Source organism: Chlamydotis macqueenii, chromosome 2 (assembly GCF_036417535.1).
Source record: "Chlamydotis macqueenii isolate bChlMac1 chromosome 2, bChlMac1.mat, whole genome shotgun sequence".
Lineage (NCBI taxonomy): Eukaryota > Metazoa > Chordata > Aves > Otidiformes > Otididae > Chlamydotis > Chlamydotis macqueenii.
Genome location: NC_141557.1, coordinates 71379904 through 71398328, shown reverse-complemented (window position 1 = coordinate 71398328; position 18425 = coordinate 71379904). Strand labels below are relative to the sequence as shown.

General features: G+C 44.1%; 1 protein-coding gene across 1 annotated transcript in view; it reads left to right on the top strand.

Moving 5' to 3' along the window:
* BMP6 (bone morphogenetic protein 6) overlaps positions 1 to 18425 on the top strand; it is a 103519-nt gene that overhangs the window by 63534 nt on the left and 21560 nt on the right. Inside the window, exon 2 of the mRNA XM_086740231.1 lies at positions 12855 to 13047. Coding sequence (XP_086596357.1) covers positions 12855 to 13047 — 193 coding nt within the window. The remainder of the gene's footprint in view (positions 1 to 12854; positions 13048 to 18425) is intronic.

Here is an 18425-nt window from a genome sequence, read left to right as displayed (position 1 = left end):
TATGTTTGCTAAAAGTTGGAAGAATCTTGGTGTTTTTCTCCAAGGATGGCGTGTGACCAGTCAAGGCAAGAGAGGAGGGCATTACTAAGAGAGAAGGAGCGGAAAAATAAAATCAGTGATGACAAGGCTGGATTGGGTGGGGCAGAAAAATGCTGGGATAGCCAAACAGCCGGGACATGAATCGCAAAGAGGGGAGATATAGAAGCCAAATGTCTAAAAAATTAATTTGTATGCAAGCGGCTCTGCTGAGAATTTTAACACCTTCTCTTTTGTTCATTTTAAATTATCTCTCCAGGAACCTGATAATTTAAGGAAAAGAGTGAAGATAAACCGAAAGCCAGAAATGCCTACATACTGGGTTGGTTTTTAAACCAGTGAGGTTTATTAATTTCCTATTTGTTAACCTGAGGACTTTTGGAGCCAATTTCTGTGCTGTTACTTTAAGACCATTTGTATGTAACTTTGATTTTTAAATGCCTAGAGCCCCAGGATCGCTTTGTGTATTTGGTGAAAGTGAGAGGGGGGAAAAAAGAAGGAAAAAAAAAAATTGAGAACTTGGCAGGGCTGTCCCTTTTCCTGCTGGATGTTTTTCAGGTGAACTACCCAGCTATGCTACTGTATTAAAGTCAGGCCAACAATGTGGAACTAAGGATTATTCCACAAATCCTGTTTTAATAGTTCTTTTAATGGTGTTTTTCCTCAAGTCTTACTTTTTCCCTAGGATTTCGCACCCCAGTCAAGACTCTCCCATCTTCCCCAAAGCATTGCATCTCCCTGGCTTTTGACTGGGCTGGGCACTGTGCTCCATGGCCAGAAAGAGGAGCTGTGTCCCTCACGGGCCCGGTGCGGGGTTGCAGCTGCCGATGGCTTTATCAGATGGACAGAGACATTCCAAATATGTTTCTGGTCACTAGGGGATATGGGAATATAAAAACTAATGAAAAAGGAAGACTTAGAGAAAAGCTGTTAGGCAAACCGGGGCTTTTTGTCAAGTTTTTTTTTTCTTTTTTTTTTTCTTTTTAAAGAGTGAAATTCTTTACCCCTACGCAGATCATTAAAGCTGTGTGATGTCATTTTCTTTTCTTTTTAAAGCTGTGTTTTGAGAAGCTGAAAGGCTGCAGGTTAGGTAAAACTATTAATGACCATTTTGTGACCTCTGCTCTAACCGCCCACAGCGGCTGCAAATTTTTAAATGTCTGACGGCTGCTTGGCTCTCTGTAGCATCGTTACATTGGTCGACAGCAGATGAGATTTCAGAGGCAAAAAAGTCACCTGCCAGATCGCAGCCTGCTGGCATGGCCAGTGGGCAGATTAAAAAATCAGATTTCAGTGGTTTGGTAGGGCGGGAAACCTCCATTTTTACGACTGAAGCATGCCAGGAGCTCCCTCTGGTTGCCCCTGGCCGCATCCTTCCTGTAGGCTGCATGGAGGACAAATGTGCTCAGAGCTTGTCTTGACTAAACCAGGGTCTGAGTGGTTCCAGTCCCAGGTGGACTCTGGGAATGTATCAGGTAGGCTTGCCCCATTCTGCTGCTTTTCCGCAGGCATCTGCTCTCGGTGGGTGCAAGGCAGGTGACAGGGAACTTTGGTTGAGGCTGGCATGGCTGGTCCCATATAAACGCAGCTCTCGTGGAGGAGTGTGAACTTGGTGGTGGGCACAATGTGACACGGGCCAAGTGTGGGCAGACAACTTTGCAAGACATTATCAGAGAGAGGGACAGTAACCTCACATTGGTGCAATAGCTGTAAAATATTCTGAGATTTCTGTCTCTTGTTAAATTTTCTACAGTTTTCATGGTTGCAGCTCTTGTGTGCCTCCCAGGTGTGTTGGGGTTGCACAGTGAGATCCCTAAGAGGCTTCATGGCCCATCTGCCTTGGCTGGAGAAGGCTGTGGCAGTGGTGAGACTTCTCTTTTCCTTCTTCCATCCCTCTTGTCCTTCACTCTCCTTCCCAGCCCTTTAATTTGTCCCTATGAGAGGAGCATGTTGGGGAGCAGGGTTATGTGCAACCTATGAGCAATCTGGCTTCTCGTTACCTGTGGGCGACGGAGGCCATGTCTGCCTTCGCAGGTGGTTTGGCAGAGTGGAAGAAATTAGGGTGGCTGGTGCTGGGGCTCCTCACATCTCCATTAAAGAGGGTTTGCTTTGTCTTATGTCTCCTCCAGCCTCCAGGGCCAAACATGACACACACAGGTGTTGGTCAGAGCTTTCTGAAAGAAGATTTTCCAGCAGACCCATGCTGCTGGGACCACAGGCCCCTCCGGGGTTACTCCATCGGGTGCCATGCCGCTCATTGGGCTTCCTCCCGTGGCGGTGGCATGCTCCTGCCGGGGGCTGTGCCGCCATCGCCCTGGTGAGGTCTCATGCGCAAACGCTCAGAAACAATGTCACGAGCGGGTACCAAAACGAGTTGCGACCACTGGACAAGCCCTCAGAGTGCTCCCTCTGACCCCAGGCCTGAGGGAACCTCTCCTGAGCCTTCAGGGAGGCCGGCAGGATGGCCACAGCAGAAAGCTAGGGAGAAAGGAGTGATAAATGAGGAGGAGCGAGAGAAATAGCAGGCTTAGCAAGGGTGCGCTGGTGTTTCTGCATAGCCTGACATCTTCCAAGGCTCTGGCTCTTCCAGTTGGTGCAGGGGCTTGTCCTGATGCTGTGGCGGTGCCCGAACCCAGCGTTGGTTGGGAGCCTCCCATCCCGGAGACATGTTGGAGCCACTTCCTCCAAATCAGTCTGGCGAGCCAGCACATGGTAAGTGGAGGCAGCAAGGGGAGGTTCACTTCCAAACCACACTGCTTCTTAGACAAATATACATAACCAGGAATAATAATCTTTAAAATATTTCATGCTTTCTCAATCATTTCGAGCATTTGCTCTCCTCAGTCTTCAGAGCTGTGGCATCTTGCCACAACTTGTGGCCCGAGGAAATGGCCACAAGTTGTACCAGGGGAGGTTTAGATTGGACGTGAGGAAAAACTTTTTCTCCCAAAGAGTGGTCAGGCACTGGAATGGCCTGCCCAGGGAGGTGGTGGAGTCGCCGTCCCTGGCAGTGTTCAAGAGGCGGCTTGATGAGGAGCTACAAGATATGGCTTAGTACCTGTGGCAGCAATGGTAGTGGGAAGACGGTTGGACTAGATGATCTTGTAGGTCCCATCCAACCATGTGATTCTATGATTCTATGATCTTCTCTCAGAGAGCATTTGGTCTGTAGTCGCTTTGAACGTTGGGAACTTGTGGCATCCGCAGGCTGTGATTTTACTCTTTTCATCCCTGCCATCACTTTCTGCCCTCCTTAGGTGCAGGACCTCTTCCTTTCTCATGTCTTCTCTTTTCTCTGGCCAATATGAAGTCTGGTATCTTTCATGATATCCCATGTCTCCATTAAAGGGGATTCCCCAAAGCCCATGCTCTTTGGTGGTCCTTTGGCTGGCTGCTGCTTAAAGCAGTCGGTTGAAATTGGAACCCTGTGTAAAAATACTAAACACTCAATACTAAGTGTCACAACAGCGTTTTATGGTGTCACAAGTCATGTCAGCAGTGCTGCCGTTGCAGTCTGATGGTGGTGTATGCTTTGGGGACAGCATGACAAGCTCTGAAGCGTGGCTGATTTTTTTTCTGTGTATCAGTGCTGGATTAAACCTTTTTAATAATTTATAAAACTGTAAGGGCTCTGGGCTGTATTTTTACAGGGAGTTGATTGCATTGTGTTCAGGAGATACCTAGGCTATTAAATGAAAAGCTGAAACCTGCCTGTGATGCTGAGATAGTGCTCAACAACATGAAAGCGTAGAGCTTTGCTTGCAAACATTTCCACTTTGCCTGCTTTCCTACTTGCTGCTGGTTGATCACAGTCTTACTGGTAAACATTAAAACCTCACCTGTGAACAAAGCAGAGAGGGAAATGCCCATAAATATTTTTAAAATTCCCACTTTGCACAACCTCGGTTTTGAAATTTAGCTCAAATAAGCAAGTGGATTGGTTTGGACTGCCTTAAATGCCTGCGGAAGGGTGGATAATTTTGAGAGACGATGCGAGATAAGCCAGGCAACTGCTACACCATTTAAAAAATCCTGAAAACGTTTCCAGACCCAGTTGGTGCTCCTGGGGCAGCTGCACGCTTCCAGGAGCTGCGTGCTGGCAGCCATGCCAACAGGAAATGCGGCATGACCTGTGGTGAGCCTGGAGGGGTGGGAAACGCCGTGAGCAGAAGATTTCCATGGGTGACTCTTAAGTGTCCTGGACAGTTGCTGTGTGGGCATGGATGCAGGAACAAACATCAAGCCAAGGGAGCAAACAGGAGCTATAGGAGCATCCCCTTCCCTCCATGTGCATCGCTGCAAAGCGCTTTTTTTCATGTGTCACTGCCTCCAGGCTGACAGCATCGCCTTCTTCCCCAACCCCTGGGTCTGCATGCATGAAACCTGGCTGTGAAGTAGAAATGGGTTTTGGAAAGCATAATATTATTTTAATCATAAATTATTTGGAAACTCAATACAGAAATAGCTTCAGATCACTTCTTCCAGAGAGGTGTTTTTGCAGTCAGGGTCTTTATCAACTTCTCAGTGGGAACTGCATTAATATTGCCACAAAAATGCAAACAGTAGTGCCTTTGATAGAGCAATTTGGCATCTCTTAAGCAGAAAGATGTTTTGTTTTCCTAAGATACAACACTGTTTTCAGTGCAGGGACCTACCATATGTGCCAGCATATGGAAAGAAAATACCAGTTTTGTTAACATTTGTGTTCGGAAGCCGTGGGGAGGGGACGAAGGAGGCGGCTACCTTTGCAGTTGCAAAGCGATCTCTGTTATTGCTAGGGGGACAGCATAGGAAGCTCAGAAGTGAGTGCCCATGGTGGAGATGGTGGTGGCCTGCAGTCAGCCTCCCGGGCTTAGCTCCCCCCAGAGCGCTCTGCTGAGGGCTCTCCTTCTCCTCCTCACCTTCGCCTTAGCTCTTCCCATCATGTGCTGGAGTGAGCCTTGGTCCCTACTGCTGCCCAGTGCAGAGTGGAAAAGCTTTACTAGCTGTACAGTAGGCATCTTTGTGGATACTGTGAAAATGCCTTTTAGTACTTTCTGGTGTCCCGTGGGTATTATATATTTGGTTAGTGCATTATTTTGATTTTTAGTCTGCCTTTGATTCAAGAATCCTGAAAGGAAGCTGTTGTGCAACTGTTTTAATCTGATTTTACAAGCCGATTCCAGCTTGATTCCCAGCACAAAGAAACAAAGAAGAGCTCAGTTGTATTTTTCATCCAAAAGTAAAAGGGCCTCCTCCTTTGAAGATTTTCTGTAGAGTGTTATGTTTACAGACCGATTTGCTATTGTTTAAATTTAATCTCCATAATTATATTGGGATTGGATTAATGATGGGTTATTTTTCTGAGTCATTCTCTTCTGGCACTCACAGCTATTGAGCATAAAGCCAGGTCTTCATCGGATGTAAACTGGCATCGCTCCACTGAAGTTAGTGGAATAATTCCACTTTATATTGTGGCAGCCCAGATGTGATGTTATAGCTGTTTCGAAGAAAGCACCATTTTGGAGTTTGTTGGCCTTGAATTTTCTTATTTTTAAGCTGTCTAGGAAGCTAACTTCCAATTGCATTATATTTACAGTAGCGCAGCTAGCCACTGTCTCTAGACCTCCTCAGCTGGACCCAGAGGGATCAACAAAAGGGGCAATGCCAGATTCAACCATAAGTATCTTGACTTTTTTTTTCTGTTTAAAAACTGCTTTTTATCACTAAGAGTGCAAGTGGGAAAAGTTAATTACTGATGTCTGATGGGCTTTTACATGCTTTAATCTATGAGAACAAACCTTGGTCTGTTCATTGAGGATGCTGTACTGCAAATCCAGGAGAGATGTCTGGGAAGCAGAGGGACTGCTCCTTTTTTGAAATTAGTTATTTTTGCTCATTGTGCTTTTGAGAATGGGGTGAAGAGGGAGGGATCTAGGGAGACCTGGCACGCAGGAGAGTGGCAGCAAGAGCAGTAGGAAGTGCACTTGATGTAGGGAATGGATCTGTCACCACGATCAGGGTGATGGAAAGAAACAGTCTTTTCTTGGAGATCCTGAGAGGCTGTGTAGAGTTGCTGTGATCGTGGAAGGTATTTGAAGTCGTTGTGCTGAGAGCAAGGTGGGAAGAAAGAATCTCCCCCACCCTTGCGGATGGTGGCAAGGGAGGATTTGCTTTCAGACCTTTTATTTTAACATCTCACCTGAGTTCCTTCTATTGTAAAGAATTTTCATGCTCACTATTTGTGAAATGGCATGCTAATAATCTTAGTTTGGAGAATGGGGAGGTTTTACCACCTTCTGGGTCCTCACTGTAAAGACAAAGTGGTCAGTCCTGTCTCTAAGCAGCAGTGGATTTAGGGTGTCACTGCAGCGAGTTGGACCTCACATCTCGTTAGCCTAGTATCCAACTGACAGTGGCATGTACTATGTGTAAGTGTGAAAAACAGACAGCAGCGATCCTTCTGCTGATGCATCCTCATTACTTCCAGGAGCCATCTGCTTTTGCTGCTGGCCTGCTGTTGCACCTGTGGGTCCACTCAGTACAACTTAACTTCTGTTTCCTTGTTAACCAGCAGAAAGTAGGTGTGAAGCCTTTTAGTCTTCCGTTCTTCCCATTTTAAGTCATTAAACTGGTACTCTGTGCTCTTTGAATTGTACTCTTTGCTCTTTTTTACACAGTCCTTAGGAAATACTGCTTAATTTAGTAATAAAGGTCAGCTTTAATCTTAAATAGTTTAAATAGTAACACTGCTTCTACAGTGGTGTTCATCTGCCAGTGAGGTGGGACTGTTTGGGAAACTTGGTGTCTGTTTTTAGATTGACCTGATGGATTTGGAAAATACAGACAAGACTTCAGGCATGTCGTGGGCATCTTTTCAGAGTAAAAAGGGTGTGCTGCAGGTCCCATCCACATAGATCCCTGTGTCTGATGGTCTAGATAAGTTGTTTTTTTTTTTTTTTGAGATATGAGGTAAATTGTAAGATCCAAATGAAGAGTGAGTCTTACAGGGAAGTTGGGCATCCTTCAGCTTTCATGAATGAAAGGCTTGCATGCTTGAAAGCTTGTCTTCTGTCCTCCCCACCATGTATCAGTTTGTCTATAAAAGAAAAGAACTACTAACTTCTCTATTAATCTTGCCCACTTCTCTATTAATCCTGCCCTGCACTTTGATTCTTATTACTTTTTTTTTATTCTTTTTGGAGCAACTGTGACCAAAGTTGAGGCAGTTTTTTTAAGCTTACATATTTTTTCTTTTTCCTGGGCAAACTATTGACAGCTGTTATTGAAGAAATTCTGGTGATGCAGCTGTAAGGTTGCAGCAGTAGATCAGTCATATACATACATGGTCCTTTTATTAGAGGGGACTGTTGGAGCTCTGGTAATGCTTAAAGTATTTGAGGCCTAATCTGCTCCTTCATTACTCCAGATGTGATAAATGCTGTTGACTTAATGCAAAAATTGGTGATGTAAAACGGAGAAATTGCCTCTGCACTTATTATGCAGCTATAGTGGTGAATCTTCTATTAACAACTCCAGTTTTTAGGGGCTTTCTCATTTTATTAGGGAGGGGGTCAGGTGTGAAGGCTGAGAGGAAATCAGTAGGAACGGCTTATATTTGTACTCAAACTGAACTCGTGAACACTTGTGCAAAACTCACTTTGCATAAGCAGCCTATGAATACTGGTTGCTTTTGCTGGAGTGTGGTTGCAGTGGTCCTGCAAAACCAAGTCATCATTGAAGATCTTGGGGTGCAAGAGATTCTTCAGAAGTTTCAGCCTTGCTGGGAACAGGACGGGTGCAGAATATCCCATCCCAAATAATCATATCTGATTCATTTGTAACCCCACTCCTCTGCCTCCTCCAAGGAGCCAGGTTGTTGTGGAAATTATAATTATTTACCTAGACAATTTATTAAAACAAAAATTGCTTTTGGAGCTCTAGGTTAAGAGTCTACATGTTAGTATTTTTGGTTTTAGCTCCTAGAGTATGAGCTAGAGACTTTCTTAAGCCATCACTGAGATTCTCACCTGAGCACCTGACCTAACAGCTGAGAAATGGAGAAAAACACTGAATATCCTGACACTTGGTGCTACTGTTCTGAGTGAAAATTGTGTTTACTTGGGAAAGGCTGTTGTCCTGTTATTTCTGCATACCAGTTACTTTAGATCCAAGAAGAAATGCTGAAAATTTCTGCACACAATGAGAGTTTATTTCCATGCCTGTCATTAGGGTTACATTTCCTTTGGTCTGAGGTGTATGTGACACACTCAAATGGAAGTAGGATAGTATAGTTACCAAAATAGATGCATTGTGTTAATTTTTTCATTACTTTTTTTTTGTGGTGCGGTGCTTTTAAAGTAACAAGTATTGTTAGTATGCTATTTTTAAACCAAGGACATTTTGTGCTGAAATTGGCTATTGCAACACTGGGTTAGAATTAGAATACACAAAATTCAAAACCACAGTAACCCTAATTTTACTATTCTTCCCTTTTTAACTGCTCAACAATAGTGTTGTGTTTGTATAGCATTTAAAAATATTTGTTAAGGGGAATGTAAAGAGCTACTGGCAGGCTTCTCTGTTAACTGTGTGTGCTCAGCCGCTCTGCTCAGACATGAGCTGTAAGGAAAAGTCAGAGGCAACTGCTCCCAGCGCCCACCTCTTCTTTGTGTTGCAAGGGAAGGAGCAACCCCCCAAGATGGGGACAGAGACCTGCATCATGGAGTGGACAGTCCTTTTGGCTCAGGGGATGTGCACCCGTTATGGGCTAAAACCTCTGTTTGCCATCCCCTTTTCCAGCTCACCCTGGTACATGCATTCCTGGATCTGTAGTCTCCGAGGAGCTACTCCGGCAAATGAGTAATAATGTTCAGGATAATATAGTCTGACCATGAGGATGAATTTTATACGGCTATAGTTCTTGTCATGACCCTACAATCCCTGGTTTTGCCTGGCTTGGTCCTGATGTTCTGGCCAGCGCTGGGGAGAGGTTATGGGGGACCAGCACAACTCAGGGCTCCTCACTTTCAACCTGCCCTAGCAGTGAGCTGCCTGATTTTCCCTGCAAGGACTTTATGAAGTTGGGAAGTGCATGAGTTGTCCATTTTCGGATGGAAATTAGCTTTGGATTTCACATGTCACCGGTCAGACTGACCTGAACAAATTCATGTGGGAAAAAAAAATAAAATTGGAAAGCAGCTTGAGAAATGATTTCTACTTTTTTGCTGTTGCCTTGCATTTTGGCATGCACTGTCTGCATTTTGAATACGAGGTCATCTGATGCGTTGTAACGCGATAGCAATACAGACTGGGTAATCTTGGGAACCCGCAGCTTGGATCTTGCCTGTCCAAATTTTACTGTTCTAAAACTTGAGTTCTTTGTTAAAAATGAACAGTTTCCAGGGGGTAAAAAGACCCTAGAGAAGAACTGTTGGCATTTTGTATTTTTAAGCTGTCTTGCTGAATGAAAACAGTCGATTATTAACTTGATGGGGTGACAATGAGTATATAGAATTTAAATATCTCACCACTCCCACAAAGAAAAAAAACAAACCACCCTCCATTGTATCATGGGAAGATACATAGCCACAAAAACTTTCCAACTCGTTAAACTTTTATACTTGCTTCATACAAGCTTAATGTAGACTTTTTCCATCCTGTGATGTTGTAGGGAGGCAATTGAGGAGGACACCATCAGCTTAACAGTATTTCCTTCTGAAAGTGCCTTTCTTATAACAAAAAAAAAAAAAAGCTAAATTACTTAATCTGAAGGATTCAAAAACCGTTTCCTTGTTTGTGTGTTTCAGGTTGTTTATTCTACCAAGCCTGATAACAAAATCAGTCTGACTGTTTCCTTTATAATCAGTTAGTCAGCTTCTGTGATTGTGCAGGGTATTCGGACAAGGACGGGGATAAAGGAAGAAAGTTTTTAAAAACAGGAAAATACTATTGTAAACATATCAGGCAAGTTATAAACTGGGAAAGGATACTCTGAGTTAAGTGTCATACCTGCAGCTACTTTTATGCTCTATGGTAGATGTTTTGGTGAGTTTTTCTTCCTCTTGTGGCTTGTATTTGACTTTTTAGAAGAGGGGTAGGGGAAAATATTAATTTAAAGGAGTCTGGCTATATCGCTTTTAAAGTATGTGTTTTGTAGTGGGGGTGAGTGTGAGGTAAGGCCACCATAGCTGACCTGAGGTCGGAAAGGAACAACAAAATGTTATGTTTGTGCTCATTTTGAGCCCTGTGCCAGGTGGGATGGCTCTGCGCTCTCCCTTGCACATTTGGAGAGGCCATGTTGCATTTTGGCATGGGACCATAGCTGGCAGGAAGCAGCGAATATTCCCTTAGCTGTTTCTCTCCAGTGTAATTTTAGTTTTCTGGCACCCTGATGGAGTTCTGCTGCTCATCCTGGTTGTGTCCTTCCCCTTGCTCTTCCTGATCCTCCTTTATCATCCTCAGCCATGAGTCCGGGAGAAAGCTGCCTCGCTGCATCTTGCTCGCAGGTCAGCTCGTCCCTGTGACAGTGCGGGAGGGGACGTGGCTTTTGACTGGTCATTGCACCTGCCAGCAAGGACTTTGCAAGTTCTAAATTGAGAATTGTTGCTTCATATGCCTGTCTCTCCAAACCTGTGGATTTAGACATTCCTTCACCATTAATTACATCCTCTCGTCTTGGAGCAGAAAGTAAAAAGGCCAAGCTGGGCACGTCGTTCCGCTGCAAGCAGCCCAACACCGTTTCTTGTTGGTTGGATGCTTGCAAGTTTATGAAAGTATGTGGCCACTCTGTTTTGGGAACTATGTCCTGGGGCACTTGCATCTGGCTGAGGAGTAACCTGGCAGCTCAAGCCCCTTCTCAAAGGGCGTACACACAAATCATGCCAATCAGTCCAGTATTGCCAGAGTCATTCCTAATCAAAAGCAAGGATGCATGCTTCAAAGGGAAGCTCAGTTTGCTGATAACTGATGGCCAGCAAGGTAATTCCTAGGTGGCATTGGAAGTGAGTGGTACTATCATTTGCCTTGGTGCAATCTCTGATGGAGATGCTGAGTGTTACCACCTCTTTTCTGGAAGCCGTAGGGTCCGCTCACCCACATTTGTCAGTTGTTTGGCATCCAAGCTGCTCAGACAGATGCAGTGTGAGGCTGCCAAAATTGGCAGCAGTGTCCGACTCGAACAGCAATTTGTGAGTGTGCCTGGTCGCCCCACGGCAGCTCTTAACGCAGAACTTCCAAGTGTGGTGTCCCACAAAATGCTCAGCAGCAGTCATGCGGAGGTGAAAAGATTTCCAGGCGAGCTTCAAAGAGAAGGATGTGACTAACTGTCTCACAGGGAGCCAGGACTTGGACCCAGCCAGATGAGGCAGCTCACATGAAAGGGCTGCCAAAGGAAAGGGAGAGGAGACAGACGAAACTGGGACTGGAGGGTGAGAAGGAACAGGCAGTTGGGAAAGGTAGAGGGGGGAATCTCCGTGGGCTGTTTCCAGTGGCCAGGAGACGTATCTGCTCTTCGGGTGGGTAACCTGGGGCTGGAATAATGAACCTCAAGTACATTGGCCGTCATTCCTGGCTCTGCTGTGAGCCTCCGCTGCCTGTCCTTGGACAAGCCACTCTCCCAGTGACTCAGTATCCCAGCTGTAAAACGGGGCTTGCTGCTTACCTCATGGGATGTTGGGAGAGTAGTCTCATGGACGCTTTTACGGTTTGATGTATTAAGGGGAGGGAGCAACAAAAAGTGAGCACAAAGACGAATGTGAAAAAGGATGTGTACTCCCCTCGCTGCCTGAATGTAATCATGTCCCTAATGACGATATAATGGTGACTTATTCATCATTGACATACACTCCTTCCCAATGGTGGGAATATTTTTTTAGTTTTATTTTTTTTCCCTCAGGGCTTTAAAGATGTAGTTTTGTATGTTTATATAGCATGTTAATGTTTTAAGCAATTTCTAATAGAAAATTAGAAGAAATAACGAACAATAAATCAAAGTCAGACTAAACCTAGATGTAATCAAATAATACAAGACTGAGACTAGAAGCAGAGTTTGCAAAGGGGGCCTCAAACAGAGAAAATGCAAATCCTGAGGCCCTGAAGAAAGAGGGGTTCTGGTTTGCGTCTGACTTAAACTCTGTACCAAACAGTGTACCTGAGGAGGGCTAAGGCCAGAAGCCAAAAGAGGTCACTCCTTCTTGGCTCTCTCATTCTCAAATAAGCTTCTGCAAAAGGAAGGGGAACTCTGATTAATGTTAACACTTGGAATAAATGTTATGTTAATCTTATTCTGCTTACAAGGCAGCCTGATGGCTAACACGCAAACCGAGGAGCCAGAAACCAGCAGTTTTTAGGACAGTTAGGGAATTGTTTGACCTGGTGCTAACACTTACTTCTGTCTGTGCCTTTGTATGCCAAAGCAAAATGGAGTTAATTGTCTCCTATGTTAGAAGAGAGGTGCGAGGCTTAAGGAAATGCTGTAAAGAACACAGAGATCCACAGGTGGAAAATGCTGGGGGCAGTCACAGCTTCAGTGTTTCACACAGAAGCTGAATTCCTGGTCATATTTCACCTGTCAAGGCTGGCTTTTCTTTAAAAAGTAGGAAATCTCAAAGGCATTGGCTAAAGAAGGTGAACATTCATCTTTTCCGAGTGCTGTATTTGAAAGGCTTTAGCTGCATAAGCTTTCCTGGTGCTTGCCAAGGCTATCTTTCTTTGGAGAAAAAAAAATAGAACTCCTGGGTTTTTTTTGAAGGAACAGGTGGCAGCATGTGGACACCTTTTGTTGTTAAATTTTAGTCACGGTTCCTTTTTTTCCTTTTCTTTCCTTTTCCCACCTGCAGTTGAGTATGACAAGGAGTTCACGCCTCACCAGCGGCACCACAAGGAGTTCAAGTTTAATTTGTCTCAGATTCCTGAGGGCGAGGCTGTCACAGCCGCTGAGTTTCGGATCTACAAGGACTGCGTTGTGGGGAGCTTTAAAAACCAAACTTTCCTTATCAGCATCTACCAAGTGCTACAGGAACATCAGAACAGGTACGCAAGAGGGGGCTCGCTCTGTGCCACCAGCCGGTGTCCTGGGAAGGCTGAGCTTCTGTGTTCATGTTGAGAGGACTACTAAATAAATACCTATTTTGTTCACCTTAATGGGGTTATGTTATTGCATGGTCCTTTCCTTATGGGAAATAGGCATGGTAGAGTGCAAAATGGACCTCAGCTGGAGAAAGTCCACAGTATTGTAGTGTAGGGTGCCGCTTAGCTGCAGCCTTTGTGTTGTCTTTAAATAGAGCAAGAATCTGATGTAAGGCAGTAGATTTTTAAACTAAAGTTATTATGGTGGCATTGCTCTTCTGTACTGAAATACACAGATCCCACAACATAATACTACCAGCATAAAAAGCATAGCCTGTTTGGAAAATATTGGTAATTAGTGCAGACTTGACCTGCTCTCAGGTGTACTTACATTAAAGTAAATAAACCAGAAGAAAACTCAGCATGCTGACCATAGGTACAAAATCACTCCTGGGCTTTCAGTGACAATGAGACAAGCAAAAGAGAGAGAGGCTGAATAGAAACTGTGACACATAAATATGAACATGTGTAAATGGAGTGATTAATTTAAACAGGGTAATGTTTCTGATGGGAGAATTGTACAAAGTGATAAGATGGAAGGACATGGTCAATTAAATGTCAGAGTAATGTTGTGGTACATAAGTGCTTCATTACTTCTGCTGAAATGTGTCAGGACTGTAACTGTTCCTCTGCTGCAGGAGGAAAAAAAGAAATCAGAAATAGCAGTGTTTAAAAAAATCTCCATTTCTTTCCTCTGTGAAGGCTTCCTGGGCGCTTTCCTTTCTGGTCCTCCTTTCTCCAGCCTTTCCATTGAGACCATTTGAGGGGATCCAGCTTTGATGATTTACTGTTGTGAGGGCAACATCACATAGTTAATGGTTGTTCTGTGGGGAGTGTGGCCTCTGGGGAAACGGAGAGAAACACTTGGATATATAAGCGATAGGGAAAAAGGTGTTAGTTTTAAAGGTTCAGTATTCCCTTTGTGCTTCAAGTTGCGGGTTGCTGGAGTGCCTTGTGGGATAACGTGCTTGCCAGTTAGGATGTTATGTCAGTACCCACTTGAAGAGCAGCTTGGAAGTCCAGATGGTCATGCAGATTTTGTAGATGCTAGCTGTATTGTTCATTTTTAGTCACATTGAATAAAAAATAGTGAGTGTTGGTCTGGTTTAGATTTCACAAGTAGAGATCCCACCTCTAGAGCTAGAGGAAAATCTCTGCCAAGTGTCTGTAGAAGCAACCAATTTGCTGTTCTGTGTTGGTCACCAAAGCAGGGCACAGAGTATATCAGGTCTAAGATTGTCTCTTCTAAGGAGAACTGTCAACTTTTATATGTATGTAACCTTCTTTCAGGGTAAACTGAGCAAACAAGTAATGCATTGTGGGAAAAAGAATTAAAGTACAGGATACGGCCCCTAACGGACCGTGTTCCTAACAAATTTGCAAACTCTTTGTTCCGAAAGTGGCTATGTAAAGCAATGATGCTGGCACCCCATATCTTTGTTTCAAATACCAAGCCAGAAACATGCCAAAATCAGATTGCGCTGTGAAGCTGCGACGCGTGTCCTTTGACACGGGACACTTTGGCGTCTGCACACAGTGGGCATCTCCGGGTGCTAGAGACTTCCCTATGGATGGCGCAGAGGCAGCAGCTCCGATGGGGGTCACCAGGGTGGTCTCTCTCCAGAGCTGGCAAGTATTTTGGGCCTTTCAGTTCTTTTCTGTCATGTTCCTCCTGCCGCTGCCGGTGGCCGTGCTGAGAGGATCCCACTGGTGGGACTGGGAATCGTAAAGCAGCTTCCTCTAGGTCCAGACTGCCAGCAATTCGCCGTCCCTCCTGACATGGGCTAGGCGTGAACCGCTGACCCAGGGATAAGTGTCTGTAGTTCATTACTAACCTCTGACTCATCCAGTCCCTCAAGGCTCCCTTTTTGTTTCTTTTTCTTCTTTATTTATTTATTTTTACTGGTGGGAAGGAGGGAGGCGTTTGGCTAAAGAAACTCGCGCTTCGGATGAGTCTGCGGGACTTGTCACACCATCTGTCCAGAGATTGCCAAAATGTGGCTCACAGATTCTTGCAGTTGTAAAAGGGAGGTGCCCTTTCCCACCCTTTTCCCTTTCAGCTTAAAGGACTCTTTCATGTACACGTAAAATATAACAGTACATATGAAAATGTGTGCATGTGTATAAATACGGGCATATATATGTATTCTCTGTATGTGTCTGTAGTAAAAAGTGTATATACATTAATTGTCATCTATATTAATTGCCCTCTGTATATTAAAAATATATAGATATTAAAAGACAGTTAAAATAACATACTGGAAGCTGCTTACTACTCTTCAGCGTTACCTTCAGTTGAGGTTCTGACTCTGTAGGCTGCTCCTGCTATAGATTTAAACGTGCAGCCACGTTGGTGACCTGAGTGGACTTTGGCCTGCAAACATGTTTGAAAACAAATACTGAAAAGTTGTATTTAGCTGTTCACTAGTATATCTGCATGGAGAGGAAAAATGCCTCAGATTCTTCTTGGTATGCCCTGAAGAGCTGTATTCTAGGAGTGGTTTTCGGTTTTGATAATCAATTCACTTACTTGCTTTTACAGGGGGTAGGGGGGAAGCCAAAGTGCTTTTTTTCTCCCCCTTTTGCCTCAGTTGTTTAATTTGGAATATAATGTTTTCTTTTCCTGTTGAGAACACTAGAAGGTTAAATTACCCAAAAAAAGCACTATTTTTGAAGTAACTTGCTAAATATTTGTAAGGCTTCTGTTGCATTTTAGCAGACATCTTATGAGCCAGAAAATAACAGCTGCCTTTGACTTAAAAAAAAATACTAAAAAAAGTTGTGTCAGACTTCCTTTGGACTAATGGTTTGAATAACAGCCTGATATTTCCTGACATTTGATGACATTTTATTGCATAAGGAAGAGTCTGTACAGATCTTGAAGTCCAGCTGGTGAACTAGCAGGTGAAACAGGAGTTGAAGTAGCACTTTTTTTCATCTTATTCTACTGACAAATATTCCTTCTGGTCAGGAAAATTTGTCTCTGAAGGCCACAGAAAGTGCCTGTTCAGTCAACATTGGCAGTCTCGAGAGAAAGTTCAAAGTCACCATGTTAATCTTGGCTTTTATGACGTTAATAGTTGTCTGAAGGCGGTTATTGGTAGCTGTTAAAATACTTTTGGGCGCAAATAATTTTTAACAGGGCAGCTGGCATGTATGTATTTAAACCAGCAGTCTGCAAGAGAAAGGCAGCATGCACCTCTGAGGGAAAAAAATACAAAGAAAGAGAAACCTGCAGGCTCCTCTCAAAGAAATGAATTTGTGAGGGCAGGAGATAAGAGAAAGATTCAGTAAATATAAATCTTCACTAAAGCCCACAGCCTGGAAGTATCCCTTGGCTCCAATTAAGTGTAATGAAGTGGCTTAATTCGGTATTACTTGAGCAAAGAAAAACCAAAATAGCTCATCTGGACAGTAAGAATGTAAGCGTGTGACTCCAGCCCAGATGTGCATGCTGCTGCACGGAATCACAAGGCACTGCTGGCTGTTCCCTGATGGCTAAAAACAAAACCAAGCCTGAGGCTAAAATTTTTACCGGTTACTGAATTATCGAACTGATTTTTGCCTCTGTGGACAAGGCTAGAAGTAAGAATTATATGGGCCCATTCAAGACTGTCTCCTAGATAAGGGTGTATGCAGGCAGAGTGCGAATGATCAGAGATCAATGCTGATTGAAACAGCATAATCTTTGGGGAGAAATTTGACCCTTTCCTTTTTCAAAGCAATCAGAAATATGAAAACGGTACTGGTGGAGGCTCCAGGCAGTGAAACGCACATTGAGGACAGTGTGGTCTAAGTACATTCTCTCTTAAAAAAGAAAACATTTTAATACTGACTCACTTGTGTCAGTAATATTTTCATCTCCCCATTCCTTCCACCCTTTCGTAAGGTAAAAAAAATAGTGCCTAGAAACTAGGCTTTTGTTTTATAACCAAACCACAGTTAACGGCCGTGTTTTGTCATAACACAAACTGCTGGAGTTGTCAGTGGGATGCTGCGAGGAGATTAATGAAATCCTCAGCGTAGGTCAAGCTTGTGGCCAGCCGTCAGCAGTATGCGTGTCAGATTGTGTGGAGAAGAGGCTTCACCAAACAAGGCTGAGGTGACATCTGGTTTGCTCTGAGGGGGAATGACTCTGGGTTTTGAAATGGGCTGTGGGCCGTAGTGGCTGACATCGGCAGGGGGAATGGGTGATACATCTGCCGGATGGTGCTGCCCTCCAGCTTCTGACCTCCCAGAGTTTAAGAGACTGTGCTGTTTGAAGACTAGGGAGGGATTTTTTTTGTCTGTCTTTTTTTTTTTTTCCTTTGGTATGTGCAGAAACGGGGAGATTTGCCAAAGCACCAGTTTAGGAAGACAAGCGGCGTCACCTTCCAGGTGGTTGTCCCACCTTGGCCATAGCTGAGGGGGTGCTTAGTTTCAGCAGGCAGGAGCTGCAAGGCCTCGACTCTCCTCCCTTTGGTGGTATCAATGTGCAGCTAAGCCCTGCGCATGGGCTTCTTTCTAAGGTGTAGCACTGATTTAGTGGAAGGACCAGCAAAGCCCTCTGTGACTTCTGATTCCTCTTGGGAGTGGATTGCTAAGTAAGCGAGACCTTCACAAGGGAAGAGAAGAAATGAGTTTGTCCCTGGAAACAGCCCATTAATTTCTTTTTCTTTCTTGAAACTTCCTTGCTCTCACCCAGAGAGGTGTCAGGTCAGGACTAGGGAAGGCAGTTTATGGTTGATCAAAGATGTTAGTCCTTGGTTTGGATCACCAGTATGTTTTCAAGTGTAAATATCCTGCTAATGCAGACCTGAAAACACTCCCACACTGTCCGAACAACTGATCTATGAAAAACACAGTGGCCTGTGTTAGTGATCAAAGGAAGATATGGTACCTTAATGGTCAAAGTTTATTAAACAGTTTCATTTTCACCCAGAATGAAATATGAGGACTTGATGTGCAGAAAGATTCCTCCTGTATGTTAAGACACGTGTGGGCATAGGTGTGCCCTGCAGAATGACCGCCTGGGGAGTACGTTGTTCTTCTACTGAAGACAATTCCTTAAGGGTTAAGGCACTCGTCAGTTTTTAGCTGCCAGTTACAGTGGTAATAAAGTCTTCCTCTTTGCAACAGGATATTTATACAAATGTGATCCGAGCTTCTAATCTAAAGGGCAAATTGATTTGCCGGCAGTGTTTATAGCTTAGAAAATAAATAACTGTCCTCAACTTGGCTTTGGAATGGGTTGTGTAATACAAATGACAAAGCTAGCATCAATCTGTTTCAAGTTGGGGTCA